This window comes from Gobius niger, assembly GCF_951799975.1.
Source record: "Gobius niger genome assembly, chromosome: 3".
NCBI classification, from domain to species: Eukaryota; Metazoa; Chordata; class Actinopteri; order Gobiiformes; family Gobiidae; genus Gobius; species Gobius niger.
In genome coordinates this window covers 13,696,387-13,713,034 of record NC_136854.1, presented here as the reverse complement: position 1 = coordinate 13,713,034, position 16,648 = coordinate 13,696,387, and the positions used below count along the sequence as shown (strand labels likewise).

Sequence of the window (16,648 nt, the reverse complement as noted above, 5' to 3'; positions counted from 1 at the left end):
CTAAGATGCATACATCAGATTTCTGTCACAGTTTGTCTCTATCAAATAAACCTAATGAATACAAAAATAAAATAGGACTGGCGATCAACATCGAATCATGATGTGGTCCCTGTTACAATCTGCTAATCTTGCCTGCAAGCTAAATTCCCGCGGTATTTGTTAGTTCACAAACACACAGGAATCTATTTTGTGCAGATTTGTTTGAATCAGCACCGCCGTTTGTTCAAAGCACCGGTGGCACGGACATAAATAATCAAGGAGATTCTACATTCTGGGAATAACGTGCTATGAAGCTATAAATACATTTTCAATGACTGCCAAATATGATATGCGAGTCAGTTGTACAGTGGCTGGACATATTGTGGTGGAAAGATGCCCACTCGGCCTCTGCAGCGCCCCCTCCAGGTCAGGTGACTGGAGCAGTCCAGCAGCTGGATGACGTCTCCTCTCTGGAAGTGGAGGCAGGCGCTGTGAGTGGGGCTGTAGTCACACAGGGCCTGGGCCACGCGCGCTTTCTGTGGACACAAAGCAAGATGATACAAACTACTGCAACACGGGCATACGAAAGAACTTCTCATTCATACAGGAAAACATAAACATAAGAAGACATTTGAAAAAAAGTCATAATTATAGTTTTATTTTATTTTTATTTACCTTTATATTTTAACCAGGTAAAATGTTTGAGAACTTATTGTCACAGTACAAACATGATTAAATAGGGGCTGAAATATTTTCGACAAATATCTTTATCTATTTTTTTTCCAATTGGGATTATTATGGAATCACAGATTAGATATTATTTTACCATAATAACGCCTATCGGTCTGACTGAGTTTTAAAAATGTAATATATTGCATATATTGTCAACTGGGCCTGCAATTTGACAATACGTAATTAATAATAAATAATGATATTTTTTTCTGAAGTCCCTCCCTGTGTTGATCTCAGCAACTAATCAGAATCCCCTGGTGCCATCACTTTTACCAATGAGACGAGCAGTCCAGTTCAATTTGTCTCTCTCTCTCACCACATTTTGCACTTTAAAATACAACTTATCTAGTGTATTTTAAATTCAAGATAATTGAAAAAATCTGACAAATGTATTTCATGGTCATGGGTAGAGCTTGGTTTGGTACATAGGGAGTCTAGTCCGGAGCTCCTACCTCTAGAATAGACTTAAGAGGCTGCGGCGAGGACCCCCTATCCGTGTGGGACAGTCGGGAGGAGGGCCGAGCAGGACACAGCGACTCCTGGGAGCCGCTCCGGTACGGGTTGGGGGGGTTGGTGTGGACGGAGCCGCTGTGGTGGTGGGGGTGGGAGTTCTGCCCACCGTGGGGCACTATGTGAGCTGGGGGGTCTTTGAGGAGGATGGGCTTCTCCATGGAGATGCTGTGCGCTCTGTAGAAGTCCAACAGGCGGTTCAGAGAGCTGAAAGTCTCCTCCCAAATGCAGTACTGCCCACCTCCCTCGAGAACCCGAAAGTGCTCCACTCTGTCGCCATAGCTGTGGAAACATGCAACATATTTAATATTTAGATTAATTAATAGATTTTCACATTTGTTTGGGTTCAAGGGACATCAGAACATTCTGTTGTCCAGACTTAGAACTAGAAATGGGCACATACTGGAGTTGCAGTTTGGTTCAAGGAGAGACGTAGACCAAGACATGGGCCTACTCTATAATCTATTGATAATCTCTGCAAGTAGGTTAGTAAGTGGTTTGCATTAAGACAGCACATGCAAAATACAATAGCTCCAAAGTCAATTGAGAGAAAGGCTTAGGGTGAGACAGTTAACCCACTTTTATATTTATCAGGAAAGTAGTTTTTATGTACTTATTTGTCCAAAAAAAATTAACACGACCTAGAATTCTGCTCAGTGTATTTGCTCATCCACTTGCATTGTTAACAAATATTTGAGCAACTTTCCCAGGTTGCAACACCTGGACATTTTTCAAATTTTTAAAGACCAAAAAGCATTGTCTGAATCCTTCTCGCTGAGGTCACGTAGGGCAGATGTCTCCAAGCCAGAAAGTTGGCGGTCCCCAGCTCGAGCCATTGCATAATAGGCGCAGGCCACGTTTATATTTATATTTCTGGTTAGGCATTTACTGGTCCCTGGAGATAGCAATGGGTCATCGACAACATCTATGGAACTCCCCCTTATCTTATGTCATTAATGTTTAAATAAAATCCACTTCTTTCAACTTTTTGTCATGAAACTGGCACTTCACTAGCGTTCAAACTAATGTATTATTAATACTCGCTGCAGGCATTATTATCAGACAAAATAATAATAATAGTAAAACATGAAAACCTGTCATAGACGCGTTAAAGCCTGCTCTAGAATACTCATGTAGTCATTCATTTGTAGAGGACAGTGACAACTTTAAAACCAAATTAATTACGACTAGGATTGTGGTTGAATTACAAAATGAATGTTTTTGTCTTTGGTATAGAATGATTTATGTGTTTATCTACCAGGGCCGTCAACAAGGGCGGGGCAAATGGAAAGTTGTCCCAAGAACAGGGGGGCCCATGAAGGAGCCCATTTCCTTTTGAAATGAATATAAAGTGTAAATATGACAGTGATGCAGATGGTAGAGCGGGTCGTCTCATGATCTGAAAGCCCGGGGTTAAACCCCACCTCCTGCTGGTGCACACTGTCGTTGTGTCCTTGGGCAAGACACTTAACCCACTTTAAATGGGTGAGTGGTTCCTTGCTGTAAAGTGCTTTGAAATAAGCGCTATATAAATTGTGACCATTTACCAAAGTAAAAAATTATTAAAAGTTGCACAGAAGTATCACAGTGCGTTCCAACTCCTAAACGCGTATACTTTTACTTAATGGCACACCTGACAGCAGACTCAAGCTAACGCCAAGCATGTGTCTCCAAAAGAAGTCCACAAAACTAAAGTCCAAAATTCCAACACATTTGTCTTTATTTTCCACTCTTTACCATAAAAGGTCGACATATGACACGGTAAAGAAACTGTGCCTGTGTGTAGCACCTGTGGCTGTTGACAATGGTACTCTGGCGCCACATAGTGTTTGGAGGCAAAAAAAGAAATGAACAAAGACACTTTTTGCGTTGTTAGTTACTTTAAGAAGCTTGTCAATCTCGTAAAGTGCTCAAATTAAAGCCATTATTATTATTATAAAGTTCATAATTAGCATGAGTTTGTGTCAGCTCCACATGCTGCCTCTTCCCTATTGTTAGCCTGCACTTCAACATGATGCCAATAATGAATCCTATTTCATTATTGCGAGCCATATGGGGTAGGTCTAGGTGCGCTTACATAACGCGCATAAGTTGAATTAATAAGCATGTTGCGTAATGTCCTGGGCTTGTTGAACGCATCACATTTGGCCTTGGTGATTAATATGGCACATCAGAATAGTGCGACCCAAATTACAGCCTTTTCCAACACGCGCCGCGGGATTTCACTACAACGGCCTCTTATGAAACGTATTAAAATAGTGGAGCCGCCTCATTGTGCGCTGACATTGACATACTTGGAGGCAGATAGAGGTGATGAGGATCGATTGTGTAAGAGAAGGATAGATATTAGAAAGTGTCAATTATTAGAGTAGGCAGGTCATGCTTTGTGTGCACTTTGTATACACTTTCTTTCTTTCTTTCTTTCTTTCTTTCTTTCTTTCTTTCTTTCTTTCTTTCTTTCTTTCTTTCTTTCTTTCTTTCTTTCTTTCTTTATGATTGATGTTGATGTAGGTAAAACCTTTTCAAGTTTGTGTTGAGTCCTTGGCTTTGACATTAAAGCCACACCACGAAACATTTCATCCAATAAAGAGAAAAGATGACAGGAATTTATTTTATTAGAGCTATCTTTTATAGTTGAAAAATGCCTAAAAAAAATATTAGCGAACAAACATCTCACCCCTTCTAAGACCTGACTAACTTTTTTTCGTTGCCTTCAATATTACGCAGTGTGCCTTTAAATGGTATTCACTCTTTGATTTGAGATACTTCTGCCGTTTGTTTTGCCTATTTTTGTCTTGTCTTTTTTTAAGACAATCTGGACACATTTAAAAATGATGCATGACATTACGTTACAAGTAAATAACTTAACAACAAAAAAAGTGGACTGACTTCTTTTTTTTTTTAAAGATTTTCTCCTTTTGAACAACAGACATGTTAATTTCTGTTTGGTGGAAAAAAATATGAATAAGCTCCCACTCTCACACAGGTGTCAATAAATGGTGTTATTCATCAGGGTTATGCAGGAAGCAGCAAGTCAATTCTAAGTTGTAATGTTATTTTTAATGCCACAAATGAAACAAATCTATGTGCTTATTGTTTCTGAAGATTTGGATGAGGCAACATTTAGATATCTAAAAGGTAAATTGGACACGACAGGCAACTTTATGAACAGAAAATTGTAAAGCTGACAGAACTTTGATGCACAATTTTAGCAAAACATGTCACTTTAATGCACAATGACATTATTTTCAAAGAAACATAGATGTAATTGATTCTCCTGTTTCATAATGACATTTAAAGTCTTGCACTGCAGAAGCCCCGTGTATTATATGCTGCTAATATATGCTGCTAATATATGCTGCTAATAGGAGAGGGTGTTTGCTTGGTCAAAGAGCTGTGAGGTGAGTGGACACACCTGACTGACAGTGAGAACTCCCCGGGGGCCGACTCGCTCTCTCGAACCAGGAACACTCCCGTATCCTGCCACCGGAGGCGCTGTTCTGCTTCCACGCGCGTGATGCTGCCTGCGAACCAGCTTTGGAGCAAACACCAACACATAAGAGTCGACTGTTACTCCACATGATGGACTTGACATCAGAGGCTAAAAGTGACCCGCTTACACCAACGGTTTTTGTTTCTTTTCAAGGAAGAGAAAATCAAACTATAAGGACAAAATATTAGTAAGGCTACTTTTAGAGATTTGTTCATTTATTCATTACCAAAATAAACCAATTTTTTTTTTTTTTTTTACACTGATCTGTCAATTACAAAATTTGAAAACTTAAAGGGGCTAGATGCAAGTTGGCTATTTTATACTCACTACTGAGTATAATTACAACTGCACCTTCAATATCAAGCTCGTGCATGACGGCAATTCGGACCCGAAGTAACACCTTTCTGAGTGACAGTGCAGGATTTTAGAGGCAGTTGTGGTGGTAAACTCCTTATTGTCCCTTTAAGAAGATGCTATTTCCACTGAATTATTAGTATTTTTAAAAAGTGCTTCAACTTGAGTAATATATTATTTTGAAGTAGCTTTCACATTGACAATGCAACCTGGATACGGTCATGACAATGGATTTCTGTGAAACCGAGCAGCCGTGTTATTGCTGCTCCAAAGTGAGTGTGAAATCGGCGCAGTCATCAGATCTATTGCTTCATCAATTATGTAATGATGTGTTTGACCCACAGTGGCGTGGAGTCCACCAAACAATGGATCACTCGTGGAATTTTTACTTAGTTTTATAAAATATACTCCAGTTCAAAAATTAAAAAAAATGATACAAATGCAAAGACAATGCAAAATGTTAGATTTATAGGTCACCAAATGTTTGACTACAGTGAGAGACCACTGATACATCAAACCAATAGACGAATGGAGCGATAACACTGCACCAAGAAGTCAAATTAACTCAGCACTCGCCGCCTCTGTATAAAAATCATCTATAATAATCACAGTGTTCTCCTAGACGTTCACGATATAGAACTTGGAGTTTAGAATCTTTTTTTTGTTGTTGCATAAAACTCAAAGTCCATCATAATCCATTGCTCATTTACCTGATTCATACATTGCTGATTTGAGAAGTTAAAGACAAAGTTGCACTTGTAAAACTGAATTTGTTCTTCAAACTTACAGATAAAATAATCCCAAATGTTTACATGTTGGTAATGTTTAGAATCAAATCTAAACACCTTCGTAAGCTTCAGCGCAGTGATGCAATCCCTGTACAGTCTTTTGGAATAGAACAGCATGAATATCAATCATGATTTCTTTCTTTCTTTCTTACCGATGTGGGAGTAGTGAGATGTAGTTCTCTGGCACGTATCCTCTCTTCCCCTGGACCTCTGCCGCGAACCAGGACTCATCCTCCATATCCGTCACCTAGGACAGACAGGAGATGTTAAAACCATGTTCACAGGGGTTGAAACTACAGGGTGAGCAGGTGTTCTACTTGGTTAAACCCTTTTTGTTGGTTTCAGAGGACATTACACTAAATATACCTAAACAATGTGCTACTAGTTCAGTCTGAAACCCAACAATCACGATGAATAGGTCAAACATTTAATCCCCGTATTTAAACTGCTTACCTTGATGATGTCCCCCTTGTGGAAGCTGACCTCGTCTTCCTGCGCCGCCGTGTAGGAGAACAGAGCTACTGCCTCCATGTCGACAGAATGTAGTTTTGATGAGACGGGCGGCGTGTGGGGAGATGAGATAACTAACTATGGGGTGTGAAGCACGTGGGGGAGAGGGAGGGGGCTCTGGTCATTGACATTTTGCTCGTTAGTTAATGAGAAGTGTGTGTGTGTGTGTTGTGTGTGCCCCCCCCCGGGCGCTTCCATGTGAGGAGGGACACGTGGATGGCCATCTTTGGATAACAGCGCCAAACGCAGCAGGATTAAATGAAGAACCGCCAGGGAAATCTGAAACAGGACACAGCGGGAAATAGAAGAGAAAAATAAGTGGAATGAGGACAGGTTCTGGAGATCTAGGGCTGTGGAGAAAAAGAAGATTCAAATGGAGAATAAAGAGGGTTCATGAAATAGGAAATGCTTGACTTGTGGGTGCAGTTATAAGTCTCGAGGGGGGAAATACACTTTGGGAGTAATTGTAATAACGGATGTGGCTGGAGAGTCAAACTGGGCCGTTTTCAAAGTTGAACTAAAAACTTGTTGTGTAGTACTGTGTCATCAGAGTGTGTTTTGTCACTCGGACTGACATTAAGAATTAGCTTGGTGAAAGTGCTGTATAAGTTCATAAAACATACTCGGCTCTATACTTATTAAAACACATAAATTGAATGTTCGTATACAATTTAATTCAATAAAGGCTGCAGATTAAGTCAGATGTACAGTGAAGTAGTTGATGGTGATTTGTTTTTGAAGAGCAGTGTCTTGCCCATGGGCACAGCAGCTGCATCCATTTGGGCGCGGCATGAACTGAATTCCCTGGGCAACATGTTTCCTCTTGACATAAATGTTGCCCTGGACCATGTGTTTCAGAAAAGTCCTTTAGCCGCCTCAAATATTCCAGATGGATGCTGTTTTACATCAAACACGCTGTGAAAAGGCTGGGTGTCAGACACATGATATTTTATGTACTTATTAAACTCTACTTTTTATTTGGAGTTGGCCTCAGTCATTACAAGATCATTATCTTTTGTTCCAACTCAGACCCACTTTGTTCCAGGAACCAAATGCATCTTTACATCCATGCATTTCTACACCAATCGCAAAAGTGATTCAATAAAAGGTTTTATTTATTATTGTCCATGTTGTTATTTGTCCATTTAAAAAAAAAATAATCTAAAAATAGACAAATAAGTCCAAATTGGACTGAACTCCGCCTCAGCCTAAATCCATGAAATATGAGAAAAGCTCTCTCCTGATTGGTTTGTGTGTGAGTCGTGATGTTATGTAAACAGGAGAGGGTGATTTCTGAAGGGCTTTACTTAATAGGAGTTCATGGCAATTAATGGGAGTGCTGTTACGCAACAGCATTGTTCAGTTGGTGACTCAGATGGCAACTTGTCTAATCACAAATATTATTATTTTTGGAAATATTTTTTTTACAGATTTTCAAATTTTATTCAAAGCTTTGAAACTTTGATAAAATTGCTAAAAATAATTCAATTACTTTCTCACACAACTGATAAAAATGTATTATTTATTAGAATATATTTTTAAACCATGTTAAAACTAATGCAATAAAACTCCATTGCCATCCCCATAGTACCATAATGCATATCTATTTATAATATTGTCAAATGATCATCATATGGCTCAAGCGGGAGCAGATGATTTCATAATTGGGGCAGTTTAAAGGACATTGTATGAACACACAGAACAACTCAGCTCAACCTGGGTCGTCTTCAGATGCACTGGTCACAATGGGGAACACTTTTGAGCAAAAAATTGTAAATTGACAGAAAATGTTATACAAAACATGTAATGGAATTAGTTTTGGACCATCATTTTTGTAAGGTTGATCAAGAAAATCAAGCAATGTCATTATTTGTAAAGAAATTTAGTAATCGAATTTAATGCTTTTTAATGAGGCCTTAATTTTGGCACAATTAATTTAATGACTTTAAATCCTTTTTTAATGCCTTTCAAAAACACTGTTCTATTTAATGGAAGTTGTAGCCATAGAATCTGGATACCCCAAATGTATCTTTACTCTTCTTTCTGAATGAATAATCAGCTCAAGAAACAAACTTAAAGCCACACCACGTAACATTTCACCCATTAAACAAAATTGAAATACAAGTATTTGATTATGGCAGATATGTTCACCGTTGATAAACACCTCATAAATGTACAAACAAACATGTGCTTTTACTTTCCTAAGACATGACAGTAACTGTACCAGGAGTGGGTGCGTCTCCAGCTCGTCTCCATGTCGACTAAAGGAAGCAGAATTTGAGAATTAAACAGGTTAGTTCCTCATCCAGATTTATGCTTTGATTACCCACTGCAAAAATAGTATTTTCTGTGCCGTGCCGGTCATTGGGAGGATGTTTTGTACTCATTGCAACAGTCTAGTCCAGAATGTTACGCAGTGTGCCTTTAAAGATCATGTACGGTGTTTTTGCAGTTGAGAATAAATCAACTGTTCAATTGTTATCAGTAATTAATATTTATTTTGAACTGGTTTCATATTTGGCAACCCAGCCACTCTACCTTTTACTGTAGGGTGCATGTGAAATCTCAGTAACAGTCCACAATGACCTCCTGGCCCTCTCCGGCATTAGGGTGAGAGTGGACACCCCTGGCGGTCAGAATATCCTTTAATAAAGACAGTGGCGAATTCTGCACATGATCACTGCTTTGGCTTAGAAAATCCAACCTCTCTTCCAAATCCAAACACCTCAACACCTCGCGTACATTTACCGACTCTGCATCCTTCAAATTCTCCACAAGGGCTCGAATCTCCAGCCCCCAACCAAACGAGGGAAGACCGCATTTTACATCGCTTTCTTCTGCTGACGTCTCCAGTGTCTCTTGAAGTTTGAGAAGTAACTGACAAGCTTTCAGCCCCACGGGTCTATCGCAATCGAAAAGTCCGCTCAGGAGGGCAGACACCACTCCGGACTCCACCAGCTTTTTCAGCGCGTCTTCTGAACTTGAATCCAGAGCTGAGAAAGTCGGCGGAGATATCGCGGCGTAAGGGTGCGGCGCCCGCGTGTGGCCTGTCAGCGTCGAGTCCATCAGCAGCTTGGCGAGCTCCAGCGCGTGGACTTTGACCTCCCAGTCCAGGTCGGAGCTGCCGCGGGAGAGGACGGAGGGAACGGACGCCATCAGGAGAGGAGGAAGAGAAGAAGAGGAGGAGGTGGAGGTGTGGGAGAACCAGGAAGTGACGAACTGGACCACAGCTCTCCTGGAGAAGCCCTCGGTGTCCTCACAGAGAGTCTCCAGCAGTTTGGTCACGATGTCAGCCTGTGGACATACAGTAGATGAAAACGGTACAAAAAAAATTATTTTCCTGAGAAATTCACCAGGATTCGCTTCAAGTGGATCAAATGTGAACATGGCTTTATTATGCTGCAGCTTAATAATACACCTGCAATACATACACTGCTCAACCAAAAAACTAAATAAAGGTTTGCTTCTGCAATGTCAAAGGATCCAATACTGCATTCATTTTTCACAAAGATCTCGTATTGATGATGGGCGAGTGTGACCATTGTGCAAAGCCTCCTTCAGCACATCCCAAAGATTCCCAATAGGTCTGACCTTAATCCCATATTAATCCCACCTCAATCTGACAAAACACGACAAAAAACCCCTACACGAACACCACAAAAAAGCAACAAAAAACAACAACAAAAGAGCGACAAAAATGAGCTGGTAAAGCAACACAAAAAAGCGACTAAAATACAACAAAAAAGGGACAAAAATGGTTCAAAATGTGACAAATAAATCAGCATCAGCTGCTGCTGCTGTTGAACCTAGACCTTGCTTTGTGCTACAATGGAAATGAACTTCACACTGTGAACCAGATCACATGCTGCGTCCGAAACCTGTAAATTGGTAAGAGGTCGTACGCTAAACCGGATGTGCGTCAGCGTCCGCCATTATATTAGAAGCATCCGAATTGGGCTGTCAGTTAGGAAGTAGTTCGGTTAAGAAGCCTCAATGCTAACTATCTTAGCCACGTTAGCATAGTGACCTCTGGTGGTTCCTTATCGGCGATTAAGAGCTATGTGCCATCCCATAAGCCACTGATTCATGCGCAACCACTGTTGATTGGCAGGTGCACATTTAATAATTAAAATTAAAATGGATTAAATGAAGGCAGTTTGTGCTTTTGTTTTCATTTAGTAGAAACTAAAACCACATGGCTCATTTGCTACTGTAGCTTTATGAAACAGCTGTCGAGATACAATAAGACTAAAGGGAAATGTATGGCTCATTTGGATTTTTTTTTTCTCCTTAAATGTCTTTGGACACTATGCTGTTGTTAGATACTATACAGTAGGGGGCGACATGCACTTTTGTTTGGCCTGTTCGTGATGTCACTTCCCCTTCCCCTGGATAAGGACGGTCGAATTGGACATAATGTTACTGAAGCTCTAGTTCTCTAACTGCATAGAGATCTAACAGTTGACCCCATGAAAAGGTTAAGGATTAGCTGCTAGTGTTGCTAGTGACTTAGAGGTTATAATGTGATGGTTTCGGACGCAGCCCCAGTGTGTTCGAAAGTGAGATTTCAAATGACTCCATTTTAAAACTTGTCATTTTAGACAAATAAAATATCATTAAACAAAGATGGTTGGTCCTTTACCAGAATGACACAGAAGAATGTTTTGCCTCTACTGTCTAAAATACCATGTAGTCCTACAGGTATGACCAACCTGCTCTTGTGAGACTACTGCCCCCTGCTGCCAGCTCCTTTGCAGAGTCAGAGCCAGAGCAGACACAGCGCTGGCCCTCACGTAGCTCTCCTGGTCCTGTAGCGCCTCCCTGAGGAGTGGGATGGTACTGGGTTCCTCTAACAGCAGCGGCGAGCTCTGGCCTGGGCCCACGGAGAGGGAGGTCTGAGCGGCCTGTTGTCCCAGGAACTCCACCGTGGAGTCTCGGACCTCCCACCGCAGGTCACACACGCGTTTACGCACCAGCTGCGTAAGATCTGAGAGAAAGATCAATGAGAACACCACAGGGGCAAGAACTTTCTGAGGAATACTTAAGAATATATACAGTGAAGTTAATGGTGCATCTGTTGTATCACCTTCTCTGAGCTGGACCGAAATCAATGACCGGTTTGTGCTTGAATTTGTCCACTTGAGTAAGCCCTGGTAACACTTGTGCAGCACCTGTGTATCAGACAACACATTTAGATTTTATGTTGTTGTTTTTTCCTCAATAGACAAATAAGTGGAAGCTAGAAATCCATTTGTTTAAACTTACAATGGGGTCCGAATCGGGGTTTTTAAGGTAGAGCAAAAGGACGGCGCAAACCTCATTCACTTTGTCGCACACATCTGAGAAAAACAATTGACATGGGATTATGCAGTTAAAATGTTCAGAACAATGCTAACTTTCGAGGGTAAAAACTGTTTCCTGTCCTTGTTAGCTTTGTCTTGTTTAAAGGCCCCATACCTGATTTTTTTTGATTGCAAACAATGAAAGAGGAAGCCACTAAATGAAAATGTTAGTGATGGTCCAAACTCATTCCTAACATATTTGTAGCATCCAAATTCATCACAGGGACAGGTTTGTAGACACATGCCTACACGTGTCTTTCCCACAAATTTACAACATACTAAAGGAAGACAAAACTAATTTCGTTCCATCACTATAAAGAACATCAGGTATAGTGCCTTAAAGAAAGATTATTCCATGGTTAGGTGCTTCCATCCAAATAAAAGTCAAATCTGCGTGTGTCCCTTGGGTAGACCACACAGTGTAGCTGTTTTACCTGAGCAGTTACTGAGAGCAGTTAGAGCTTCCAGCGCGCATTTCTGAATCTTCCCGTTTCCATATATGAATCTGTTGGCCTCTGCACAGCCAGGAGAAGCTGAAGAGTGCCCTAAAGACATGTGCAGCAGAGACACTACAGCAGAGACGATCAGCCCCAGTGGACAGGGCAGGAAGTCTGGAGGCTGAGGGAAGGAAAAGACATTTCAAATCATCGTAAAAATGAACAATGTGATGACATGATGTTGTAATACCTTGTTATTATGCTACTATATCCATCCAATTACTATGTTATTACTGATCTGTAAAGTGTTGTGCAGCTAAAAATATGTATGTTGTTTTTAGAAGTAAAAAATCAGATGGCTATAAAATCGAGGATCACTGTATAGCATCTTTTTTACCATGCTACTGCAACAAAACAAAGTGACCAATTGTGATACCTTTTTATAGTGATATATATACTTTTACTGTGTACACACTGGAACTTACTAGCAGAGCGATGTGATGAATATTTGCCACACACAAGCACATCAGTGACGTGAAAAGGGACTTATTTTGGAGCTCCTCTTGTATTTGACCCCAGGCCTCACCTATGGCAGGGAGAAAGATAAGAAACTAATTTACTACAAACAGAGGTTTTCTCAGCTCATGCTTAGGTTGCGTGTGTGTGTGTGTGTGTGTGCGTGCGTGCGTGCGTGTGTGTGTGGACTTACCTGTTGTATCTGTGCAAAGCAGAGACTGCCCAGTTAGAATGTCCAGGGGTAGCAGTAGAATCCTCGCAGCTTTTGGGGTATAGACTGGGTCACTAAAAATAAAGCGGTATCGTTTTATGTCAGGATTTGGTAAATACCATTCTGTACAAACAATTGCATTAAAAAAAGGAATCAGAAGCATGCTGCACTCTTAGACATGTTGCCAACGAACAATGTATCACGTCCCTTCTACAAAATATTGACACCTAAGCCATGTTTCAACTATGCCAACAACTAATACTAGATTCAAAATAATGTTTTTGAAAACATTTATCTTCATATTGGGTTTTTAAACAAATACTTCATTTTTGAGTAAAGGGGAAAAGGCCAAACCCAATTCTACATTATCATGCGCAGTGAAAAAACCTGCAGTTTTACATGTGATTCTGTACTATAATTTTTTTTCAATTCTGCTGATGTATTACCATTTAGAATCGTACTGAAGAGAATTTATACTAAACCAGAAAATATTGTTGATAGAGCAATATTAGCCCTCATCAGTGTTGCTCATCACTACTCTTTTAATTTTAATGTGTAACCTCTACTCCAGTGGTTCTAAACTTTTCACACCAGCAAACAAAATACTTGGCTCTCCAAGTTAGTACCACCAGGACAAGACCACGACCAAATCCTGACTAAACCAGTTCTAAAAACAAACATGAATTAAGTCAAGAGTAAACCAAATGTCAATGCAATGGGCTATATGCACCATGTCCCCACGTGGTCTCTTTCTGAGCAGTAAGATCGGCGCTTTACTTCCTGTCCCGTATCTTTTACATTCAACATTAGCAGGGTCCCACACAAATGAAGAGAGAGCTCAGGACAATGAGTTACTGATGGACAGTCACTGCTACATCATGTTTGCTGTGAATCCTGCCCCAAAGGAAACGCCAGTGCTCTTAATGTAGGAGCTTTTATCTTGCGAGCTAAAGGCTAGTATTATCATATAAAATGCAAACTCAATACAATTTTAACTACTACTACTGAGGCTCGCTCAAAACTTTGGACTAGTTTTAATTTTTATTTTATGGTAGCCGTTATGAACACGGAGGTTTACTCTAGCGAAGTCGTAATGTTTTTAACCCGCTCCAGTCACATCCTAACTTTTACTCGCTGTCCTTTACCAAATTTTGAGCTCTCGCTTCATTTGTGTGGGCCACTGCTAATTTTGAATGTAAAAGATACGGGACAGGAAGGACAGAACCGATCTTACAGTCCAGGCATTTGGTTTACTCTTGACATAGTTCATGTTTGTCTTTAGGACTGGTTTAGTCAGGATATACTGCATATAGCCCATACCCAAACCACATTGTGTCACTCCTCTTACCAAAAGCCTTTCTGAAGAACAGCAGCCGCAGCTCGAATGCGCTGTGTGGGCTGCCTCACCTCCAACATGGCACACAGGAGACGGCCAACACTTTGCTCAACGTGGGATAAGCTGTTAAACGAGAAATAAAACATGACTCGCGTTACAAAACCCTACTTCCAGTGAAACATAAGGCCCTCTGTTACCTTGATTTGAACATACCTGTGTGCAGCTAGAATGACCTCCATTAGGGGCAGTGTGAGCTCGCTGTATCCCGCTGTGACCAGATCTTCAAGGGAACCACATGCTGCCTCAAAAAGCCGACCCCAGAGAGGAGGAGACGCCTCGGACAATATCTGAGCGACAAGTTTGAGGAGCCTCGCGCTGTCCTGCAGATTCATCTGCTCTTTAGGAGGCAGGGACTCTCGGAGATATACACATATGGCCGTTACAACTGCATTATAGTCAGTGCTTGAAAAGGGTGGTGGTTCGGCGCCATTTTGTGTCCGATCTTCTACTTCACGTGCATGGTGTTTGCCGTTTGTCGCTGGCGGTAGTGGCTGGTAAAAGAGCAGGATGTGTGCGAGCAGTTGATTGGCGGACGAAGCGACAAATAAACTCGGGTCAGTTTGGAGTTGTAGGATATGCTCCATCAATTCTGGAGAAAAATAAGTCCAGGAAGTTATTTTACACTACATAGACGAAAATGCACCACAATTTCTCAAAAACGTTTTAGCACTAAATGGTACCATAATTTTAAGCAGCTACATGTCAAAAAATAAAAGTATGGTATCTATTTAACCAGGAGGATAGTTTCACTGAGATTTAGAATTTCTTTTTCAGGGGAGTCCTGTTCTAATGACTCACCTGACTGTACAAAAAAGCTCAGAGCCCTTGGATGCTGCATCATGCTCCTCAAGCCGTGAACCCACCCACTTCTTACAGAAGGATCATCCCAGAGACTTGACTCCTGCCAGTGCTTTGTGTTGAAAACTTGATCTAATGTTGAGTGGTCCTATAGAAACCAAAAAACATTAATTTAAGCAGGCTTTCAAAATCATTGTCAATGTGCGGCATTACCTGGAGTTTTTGAAATCCTGCTACAGTGGCTGCCAATAAACCGGTGAGTTTAATCATAAAAGCGATGATCGCTGGGTCTGTGGCTGGGTTGTGTGTGACGGAAGATATGAACTCCAGCAAACATGGGAAGGATTCATGGAGGGAGGTGCCTGGAATGAACAAGAAAGCCCCTCTTAAAAATTGCACAACATACTTCCAAATATTTAGCAAGGATTTATTTGCATCGTTTGTGCAGACATTTTTAATCTCTTAACCCCCACTTGAACCAAGGACATTTTCTCCAGTTTTTGCTTCACCCAAATCTAAAAGGTTCTTGAGAAAAGCGTCAAAAGAGCAACAAAAAACATGTTAAAAAAGGGACAAAACCGCGCCAACAATACAACAAGAAAGTTGCAGTTCGTTTTCTGTCAAATGAGGCATTACATTGTTGCTCACCAGTGAAGAAGCTTTTAGATTTGGATAAAGTTGAAGTGGGGACAACACGCTCGGTTAAGGCGGGGGGTAAGAGGTTAATGTTTTACTTACTAATCATAATAAAGTAATATGTTACTTAATTCACTCAACATACTATCTAGGGCTCACTGTCTGTCAGAACCTCCTTCACAAGGGAGCCCTGGCTCCAGCCGGGACTTGATTGTACATGTTTTAGTGGTTGCACAAACTGGAGCATCCAGAGAAAACTTACACAGATATTGGGTGAACATGTATTGGTATCTCCTTGTATAATTAGGCCTATTAAAAGTAATCTTTCATGTCTTATACTTCTTTAATAAGCATGTCACAACAGAGACCAAGTGGAGACAGGGAAACAAGAGGGGAGCTATTATGCTCCCCTGAGGAACACCTATTACAGTGATGAGTCAGCCCAACATTCGATTTAAGTTATATTTTGTTACTGTCGAGGCGATTGTTAAGTTCTAAAACAAAATGAGTGTACTAACCAGCTTTGGAAAGTTGGGCAAACCAGTCCACCAGTTTCTCCAGGCTGGTATCATCGGGCAGAGCGCTCCCCGAGGCCGCCAGCAGCGCACACACCCGGGGCAGCACCATCACACACTCTGGGTCCAGGGTGCTGCCGTGGGACTGTGGCTTAGAAGCGCTGGGATGCATTGTCTCTTTTTATATATTGAAAGTGCTCATAAATGGGCTGCATTTAAGAGAGTGAACAGCCCCGTATATATGCCACTTTGCTGATGGTTACAGGCAAACACTAACATCCTGACAAATATACGTTAAATAATGATTGGATTTCTTTACACTTTGCTGAACGATCGCGGGAAAGCGCTGTTTCCGCTTTACCGGCGCGTAGCTTCCGCCTTCTCTTCTTCTTCTTGTGTTACTTTTGGGTAAGCCTATATTTTCTGTTGAT

At 41.0% G+C, this 16,648-nt stretch overlaps 2 protein-coding genes across 2 annotated transcripts; both read right to left on the bottom strand.

Moving 5' to 3' along the window:
• LOC306960542 (GRB2-related adapter protein-like) lies at window positions 1–6,479 on the bottom strand. The gene is made up of 5 exons (XM_079552975.1): window positions 6,310–6,479; window positions 6,009–6,103; window positions 4,637–4,756; window positions 1,164–1,503; window positions 1–515 (listed from the first exon to the last, which is right to left on the bottom strand). Exons 1-5 carry the CDS (start codon window positions 6,385–6,387, stop codon window positions 336–338), a joined length of 813 nt encoding a protein of 270 aa, XP_079409101.1. The 5' UTR covers window positions 6,388–6,479; the 3' UTR covers window positions 1–335.
• Window positions 6,480–8,920: 2,441 nt separating this feature from the next.
• brat1 (BRCA1-associated ATM activator 1) lies at window positions 8,921–16,642 on the bottom strand. The gene is made up of 12 exons (XM_079554228.1): window positions 16,221–16,642; window positions 15,280–15,428; window positions 15,067–15,214; window positions 14,422–14,857; window positions 14,221–14,331; window positions 12,855–12,946; window positions 12,631–12,731; window positions 12,143–12,326; window positions 11,632–11,705; window positions 11,453–11,537; window positions 11,079–11,353; window positions 8,921–9,660 (listed from the first exon to the last, which is right to left on the bottom strand). The coding sequence occupies exons 1-12, from the start codon at window positions 16,387–16,389 to the stop codon at window positions 8,932–8,934; spliced, it is 2,553 nt and encodes an 850-aa protein (XP_079410354.1). The 5' UTR covers window positions 16,390–16,642; the 3' UTR covers window positions 8,921–8,931.
• Between the last annotated feature and the right edge of the window lie 6 nt (window positions 16,643–16,648).

Bases quoted from the DNA above. Each gene is read 5' to 3' on its own strand.
- LOC306960542 (XM_079552975.1), bottom strand. From the start codon at position 6,387: ATGGAGGCAGTAGCTCTGTTCTCCTACACGGCGGCGCAGGAAGACGAG. The intron at 4,757-6,008 runs GTAAGAAAGAAA...TTTGCTCCAAAG, and splicing joins ATCTCACTACTCCCACATCG to CTGGTTCGCAGGCAGCATCA. The intron at 516-1,163 runs GTAGGAGCTCCG...TTGTGTCCACAG, and splicing joins CTCTTAAGTCTATTCTAGAG to AAAGCGCGCGTGGCCCAGGC.
- brat1 (XM_079554228.1), bottom strand. From the start codon at position 16,389: ATGCATCCCAGCGCTTCTAAGCCACAGTCCCACGGCAGCACCCTGGAC. The intron at 12,947-14,220 runs GTAAGAGGAGTG...CTTTATTTTTAG, and splicing joins GTTCTTCAGAAAGGCTTTTG to TGACCCAGTCTATACCCCAA. The intron at 11,538-11,631 runs GTAAGTTTAAAC...TCTGATACACAG, and splicing joins ACCCCGATTCGGACCCCATT to GTGCTGCACAAGTGTTACCA.